General features: G+C 36.4%; 1 protein-coding gene across 1 annotated transcript; it reads right to left on the reverse strand.

Annotated features, from left to right (window-relative positions):
- Nucleotides 1–3,507: 3,507 nt before the first annotated feature.
- On the reverse strand, nt 3,508–5,919 carry LOC137718049 (WAT1-related protein At1g21890-like). The gene is made up of 7 exons (XM_068457564.1): nt 5,647–5,919; nt 5,422–5,484; nt 5,158–5,274; nt 4,740–4,974; nt 4,385–4,543; nt 4,120–4,271; nt 3,508–3,979 (listed from the first exon to the last, which is right to left on the reverse strand). The coding sequence occupies exons 1-7, from the start codon at nt 5,856–5,858 to the stop codon at nt 3,745–3,747; spliced, it is 1,173 nt and encodes a 390-aa protein (XP_068313665.1). The 5' UTR covers nt 5,859–5,919; the 3' UTR covers nt 3,508–3,744.
- Between the last annotated feature and the right edge of the window lie 1,323 nt (nt 5,920–7,242).

Below are 7,242 nucleotides of genomic sequence, written 5' to 3' on the forward strand. Positions count from 1 at the left end.
TTTAAGTAAAGGGTTAGAATTAGGGCAATGGGGTTAGCTTTAGGGTGCTTAATTTACAAGGTTATATTTAGGGTTCTTAAGTTAGGGGTTAGTTGATTTTGAATTAGGGGTTAGAATTAGGATTCTTAAATTTGGTTTTAGAATTAGGACAGTGAGTTAGATTTAGGGTTGTAATGGTTTATTCATTTTAAATTTAAGTAGAAATTATTATGCATGTGTACGATAATTTTTATCTTTGTAGTCTAACAAATTTATTTCCAATTTTGTAGATGTCACAGCTCATTAGAAGTCAGAAGGTGATGACGACTACACCTCGTCCGACAACTACACCTCCTACTACTGCCGTCACTGCTCTGGCAGAGATGGACCACAGGCTGGTGAGTCCGGTTGACCCAGTTGGTCCTTGAGTCTGACATGCACCAGCATCTTCGACTTCTTCGGTGGCATTACCTGTTAACACCCAGCGTGCTCACCAACGCCCCCGCACTCTAGGGCAGATGTTGTCGTCGAGATCCACAACTGATGCCTCAGGTTCACAGCCAGGTATAATATCCTAATAAACTCCCTCATTCCTATGTTAACTTAGTTTTGTTAAGTTATGTCATTTAAGGATTACAAAGTTATTTTACATATATATATATATATATATATATATATATATATATAGCATATTGTTTATTGTTGTCATTGTTCCCAACCCATTATTAAACTGTTGTGATCATTTTGTTGGATACATATATTGTTTATTTTATTTTCAAGGTTTGGGAAATGTTTTAATTTTAGAGAGGTTCTGCAGAAATTTTGGTAGCATTTGTTATTAGTTTTGGTTTAACGTTAATTTTTCATTTGTTTGCAACCAAGAAAAACACCCGGGGACCTTGTTGCCAATTGAAGCCGGTGAAGGTCACTCGGGTGACCAACAATCGTATCACAATTAGATACGATGAACGACATCGGGCTGAACCAATGGCAAAGCAACATAGCGCATTGGCCCATGATATTGAGCTTGTAATTTGGACCTTTTGCCCTATATAGTGGAAGTCTTGGAAGGCGATGCAGGACGAGGTGAAGAACACGGTGCGTAATTATTTGTCGGTAAGTATCCTTGCCTTTTTAATGGTTTTCATATAAAATTTATATATTTATATTTATTAATGTATTTAATTACTAATACTTTTGTAATATTTGTTACATTGCAGACAAACTACAATTTTGATATCATCAATGAGCACATGTTGGCATACCTCAATCGGCTTTTCTCCGAATGGTACAAGCAGTGGAAGAGTGACTTGCACCAGTATTTCAAGATGTTTGATGATCCACAGGTCGCTCTCGAGGAGGGTTGCCCGAAGGAGTTCGAGGACCGAGAAGATAGTTGGGTTTGGCTCTGCTATCATTTTTAGGAGCCAGCCTTTGTGGTCCATTTTTAAATATAGGACTTCTTTCATTTTACTTTTTTAAATTTTTACTAATGTTTATTACTTTTTTTTAATTTATATTATCTTTAAATATTACAACTAATACATTTAATTTGTGTATAACAAAAGAAGGCGAAGGCAAACAAGATCAATTGGGAGAAGAATACTCTTCTCCACCATTCGGGTTCGAGACCTTTCTCATATAGAATGGAGACGTGGCGGAAGGTATATATTAAAACTTTCACTTCCAAATTTAAAATGTCAGTAATATTTTTTTTTTGTTTGTTTCCATACTAACATTTTCCTTATCTTTTTCTATTCCAGAGGGTCAGAAATTCCCGGAGATCGACGTCTTTGCTAATGTTTATGTTCGGCCTAAGATGAGTTGACCGAGACCCTTCATGTAATTAATGTCTTATGCATTAAAGTATTATACTAATTAATTCAAATTGTTTGCTATTAATATTCCATATTTTATTTCACAAGTGACTATGGTGGAGAAGTACCAGTCGGTCATTCAGGAGTCCGCCTCCCAGCTTCCCCCGGACACACCAATCGAGTATATGGATCCCCCTTAGGATGCGGGGTTTCACATCCTTACAGAGACCTTGGACCAAACTTTCAGTCAGAGATGAGGGACATTGCCGGGGTATAGGGAATAATGGGCGGCGGGAGAGTGGAGCCTCTTCATCGTCACTGTCGAAGGGCGAGGTTACGACTTTGACGCAGGAAGTCGTTGGCCTGAGGAGGGAGCTCGTATCGTACAAGACTCAGATGTCATTGATTGAACATGTCCTCAATTCTTCCGGATTTGTCTCCCCGATTTTTCTGCACCACAGATATTAGAGCCCTTCCAACCCAAGCATACCCAGCAATCAAACCCGTCGACCTCTAAGCCCGTCCCCAACCTTGAGCCCATCCCCAACCCCAACCCCTTCCAGCTGCAAGACTACCAAGCACCTACGAACGACTTGCCTATAGATTACGCCACATTTTTTTCATAGTTTTTTTTCCCGCTTTGTTTTTAAACTTTGTAGTTGTACGTACATTTTTATTTATATTGTCGCCTTAATGTTTCATCACACAAACATTAAGGTGACAATATGTATGTTATTAAATTAATTCGAAATTTTGCTTCATCCGTCGTGCAAATAGTTTAGAGACGAAAAAGAGACGTCCCTAGAAATTTCTCGTTACAAGGCCCACTTGTACCCTCTTATATCGTGCAACGAAAGCCTTCGTCCGTAGACGTTTCTTGCGACGAGTAGTAAAACATCACGCAATATTTTTTCCGCACGACGAATCTGGTCTTTTCGTCGCGCATGATTTTTATTCACGACCTTTGCTCAACAAATCTGTGCGACGATTTTTGCGTCACCATAGGTGTTGTGTGATAAAGAAATGCTTTGCGAGGCAAATACTCTCTCGTTGCGCAAAGTGTTTATTGTAGTAATGATTATAAGTCTTTTGCATAATTCGACGTTAAAGTTAAATTATATAAAATAAAAAAATCACAATCTTAAAGTTAGCAAAAAAACTTCATGATTAATGAAGGTAGGTTTGAGACCAACAAGTAGTGGAAACTGACCATGTTTAAGTAGAGAGTCGGTAGCAAAATTAGCTTCTTTGTAAGCATGTGAAACCTTTATGTCAAACCATGAGCATATAAATTATGTAATTTTTTCCGTCTTGAGTTATATGTCAGCTTTTCTTGTTAGGCCATATAACACATTTTTTTTTTTTTTTTGGTAGTTTGTTAGGGAAAAGTGACTATCTTACTTTAATTAGGAATTCGCATTAGGTTGAAATTCCAATTAATCTTGAAAATTTTCTATGTTGCTTCTTAAAAATTTTCTTAACGATGTGTTGTTGCAATTCCAAACCTAGCTAGGTTGACTTTTTAGGTCTCATAAGGAAAAACAATATTCCCCGATAAAATTAAAAACAAATGAACAAACTGAAGAGAGAGAAAGATTTGACAAAGAGAGAGAGAGAGAGAGAGAAAGAGAGAGAAATTGGAAAATAGAGACGATGTACGCAAACATAGTAGGATGTACATATACTTCCCTCATTCTCAAAGGTACAGCCAAAAAGTACACATTTTTCTGATCAAGTCTCACTTGTTTCCATGAGGATGCATGATTTGATACTAAATTCACCTTTAATATGTTGCAAGGTGTTTAAATTCGAGTTTTATCCCTTACATAAATTTCCTAAAAGAAAAAAGGAAAAAAACAAAACAAAATACAAATATTCTCACTTAATAAGATCTTGAAAATTGTAATAAAGCCTCTGTTGTATTAATCTTGGGCATATATAGTAGTTTTCACGATTCTTGTGCTTTGATTGGAACCTTGAAGTCCCCAGCAGCTCCAATAGTAGTACTATCATTAGTGTTGTTACCCACAGTGATTGATGACCTATTACTGTCGTCCGTGATTGGCAATTCATGAGCAACAGCTTTCCCGTCTTTGATCAATAAGGCAGAGGCCGTAGGATCTTTGCTTTTACCCCAAACAACAGCATAGAGGCCGATGACTATGAGAATAGTTCCAAGTATGCTGCAATATAACAAAAGAAAAGAACATGCACCATTAGGGTTTGGGGTTCTTTTTGTTGGAAGAGATCCTGAGTACGTAACGACAATTATTGGTTAAAATATGTCGTTAATTTAATTTGTAGCTAGCATACGTAATCATACCTTCCGAGGCGCACTTGCTCAGCTAAAATGATGGCGGCCAGAGCGGCCGTGATGATCATGGCCAGTGGGCTGAAAGCTGTAACGAAAACTGGACCTTGTTCCTTCATCACAACACCTTGCACATAATATGCAATCCCGGAGCAAACTATCCCCTATTCACAATAAGATTCATTTTGTCATACAACTTTGCAACAATCCCAACAAGGAATTAAAGTTGGTAATTAGCTTGTAATAGTTATATTATATGATGATATATGGTCCTCACAGAGTAAGCAGCTGCTAGAAGCCTGGAGTCCCATCCGATAACCCAAACACTCATGCTGTGTTCCACTACGAAGGTGGCAACGGCACCTTCCAATGCACCCATTAAGCATATCAAAGCAGTGAGAGAGAGCTCGGCTGGGTATAGCTTTAGTGTGAACGACTGCACCAAACATACAACAATAATGTTCAAATTAGCTCACATTTGATAAACATTTCAGTCTTGCAGCTAGGCCAGCTCAATAATGGGGTACTATAAATATATATATATATCTGCTTATATTTTACGGTTTAGGGTTTATCCATGAAATGACTGAAGTATAATATCAGCAAAGGATTTGGACTTGCTGTATACTCACTTGTACAATGAAGAAACCGGACCAACCACAAGAACGGGCTAGGAGCATCATGGTGCCGGTGACCCAATGTTGTTCACCGGATGCGGTACTGGTGTGGTGGCTTTGTGATTGTCCACTTATAAGTTCAATGATGGGCCCTTTGTACCACGTCATCACCATCGCTCCTGCGACTGTGATTGCAGTCCCGATCACCTTTGCTACACTAGGCAGCTTCTTGAAATTGATTTTTTCTAACCTAAACAATGGGATAATGACCAAGTTAGTGCATATTAATAATTTGAATAAATAACTACTTGTATTTCTTCTTGCGACAAACGCTCCAACACATGTACGTTGTATATGTAATTAACATTGCTACTGCGTGATGCCCTAGACGATTGTGATAAGAATTATGTAATGATCGGCTATGAAAATTTACCTGAAAATAAGTGCAAAAATGAACGTAATGGCAGGGAGGATATTAGCAGTGGCCGATGCAAATGTTGCTGAGGTGTACGTCATTCCCACAAAGTACAAGTTCTGAGCAAAAACAGGCCTGCAGGAAGTGACCATTACATGAAAATCATAATTAGCTTTCAAAATGCAAAAGCTAATAACTTAAAATCTAGCCATGCAAAATCAAAATTCATTGTGTTTCCGGGGTATTGCGTATATATAACAAATTAGATCGACATATTCTTACTCGAGAAAACCAAGCACCATTATTCTTAGGAAGATCCCCAGAGTCAGTTTTGGCCTTATTTTCCTGTAAAACGAGTTGGAATTAAACAATAAGTTCAAGTAGTAACAACATATATAATTAATTTAATTAGGTAAAAAAATTCACACACACACATATATATATGTATGTATGTATGTATGTATGTATGCATGCATATATGTATGCATATATGTGAGATAGAGAGACCTTTCAAGGACAAGTGCGAATGGTGCAATAACAGCAAAGGCAATCAAATGCCTGTACACAGAAAGAACAAAGTGATTGATGCCACGCTTCAAACCAACCATGCTGATAATATACATTCCTGCATATCCAAATTGCAAAGAAACCATAGCCACGTAAGGCTTTATCTTGTAAAGAAAGAGACTCAATTTTCCATTTGCAATTTGGTCTCCCATCTTAATTTCTCTATGTCGAACACACACTCTTTTTCTAAGCTTGTTGTACGATTTACTTGTACTTCTCTTCTATGCTTGCATGTCAACACTAAAATGAGATGCCTTTTTATAGAGAACGCAAAAGGCAAAAATAAACCTAACTGTTTCTACTGTCTACATGTCCAAGCACTAATCTTTGGATTATCTTATCCATTAGCAATAAACAACCCTATTTCAAGAAATTAAAGTCATTGTAGACTCTTATGTGGATTCCTCCTATACGAAATGAGGGGTTATTTTTTTTTATTGGGGGCCTATTCATCCAATAAGTAGAAATTTGGATCCCCCAACTGAAAAAGTTGCCTACGTACGTTATTCAATCACTGAACTCCTAATCCATGGAGAAAAACTTGTGTGGGGCTTGTCTTGCCACTGAATTTTGCTGAGTGGCACTACAATCCAATCAAAACTCACCGCATGACAATTCTACAATATAAAACTTTTATTACTTTTTTATATTTAAAGTTCTCATAATTATTTTTTCTATGAGATTAATCTAATGTTTTTTTTTTCCTACTCGTGTCTTCCTTTCCTTTCTTCATAAGAATATGATAAAAAAAAATTAAGCCATTCAAATTTTCTTCCCAAGTCCTTTCTATTGCTGGGAAAAAGGAAAATGGAGATGGAAGTTTGTTCCTTTTTCCTTTGTTGTGTAATATTTTTCAAAATCTATTTTTCCTTTTTTACTTTTCACCTTCCTCAATGTATATATAAAAATATAGTTTTCTTCAGGTATGTGAACTCACCTTGTATCAACAGCCGGTTTTGGTCACTGGGTTTCCAACATTTGCAATCTTAATTACTATAGGAAGTTTTGTGTTTAAAATATCAAAACGTTCATTATTATTTATAATATTGTTAAAAATATATAATTAAATTTTAAATGAACGAACAACTCTTGTAAAAATACAGCTTTTGTAAAATATGAAATATGTGTTGGATTTTTTATTTTTTCCATTTCATGATAGTGGGAGAAGATGACTTAATTGTTTTTTTCCCATATTCATATGAAGAAGGGAAAGACAGAGTGGGGAAGAAGACAGTAGAGAAAATTTGGGAAGAAAAAAGAGAGAGAGGAGAAGAGGAAAAAAAAACCATTAAATTATTCTTATGGTGTATATTAATTAGTAAGAAATTTTTTTATAAGAGCTTTAAATTTAAAAATAAAAGATTATATTTAGACTTACCATGTGGTGAATTTTGATTGGATTGTAATGCCACTCAATAAAATCCAATGACACGCCAAGCCCCACACAAGTTTTTCTCCAATCAATCCATGGGATGGGAGGATTTAAGAGTACCGCGGTTCAATCCATCTTAAATGAGGGTTAATGAAATATATCTA

This window comes from Pyrus communis, chromosome 1, assembly GCF_963583255.1.
Source record: "Pyrus communis chromosome 1, drPyrComm1.1, whole genome shotgun sequence".
NCBI classification, from domain to species: domain Eukaryota; kingdom Viridiplantae; phylum Streptophyta; class Magnoliopsida; order Rosales; family Rosaceae; genus Pyrus; species Pyrus communis.

What these genes read in the sequence shown, in the direction of transcription:
- LOC137718049 (XM_068457564.1), bottom strand. Translation starts at nt 5,858, where the DNA reads ATGGGAGACCAAATTGCAAATGGAAAATTGAGTCTCTTTCTTTACAAG. An exon ending in ATGGTGCTTGGTTTTCTCGA is followed by an intron (nt 5,275 to 5,421) that starts GTAAGAATATGT and finishes CACTTCCTGCAG; the next exon opens with GCCTGTTTTTGCTCAGAACT. An exon ending in GAGCAAGTGCGCCTCGGAAG is followed by an intron (nt 3,980 to 4,119) that starts GTATGATTACGT and finishes GTTATATTGCAG; the next exon opens with CATACTTGGAACTATTCTCA.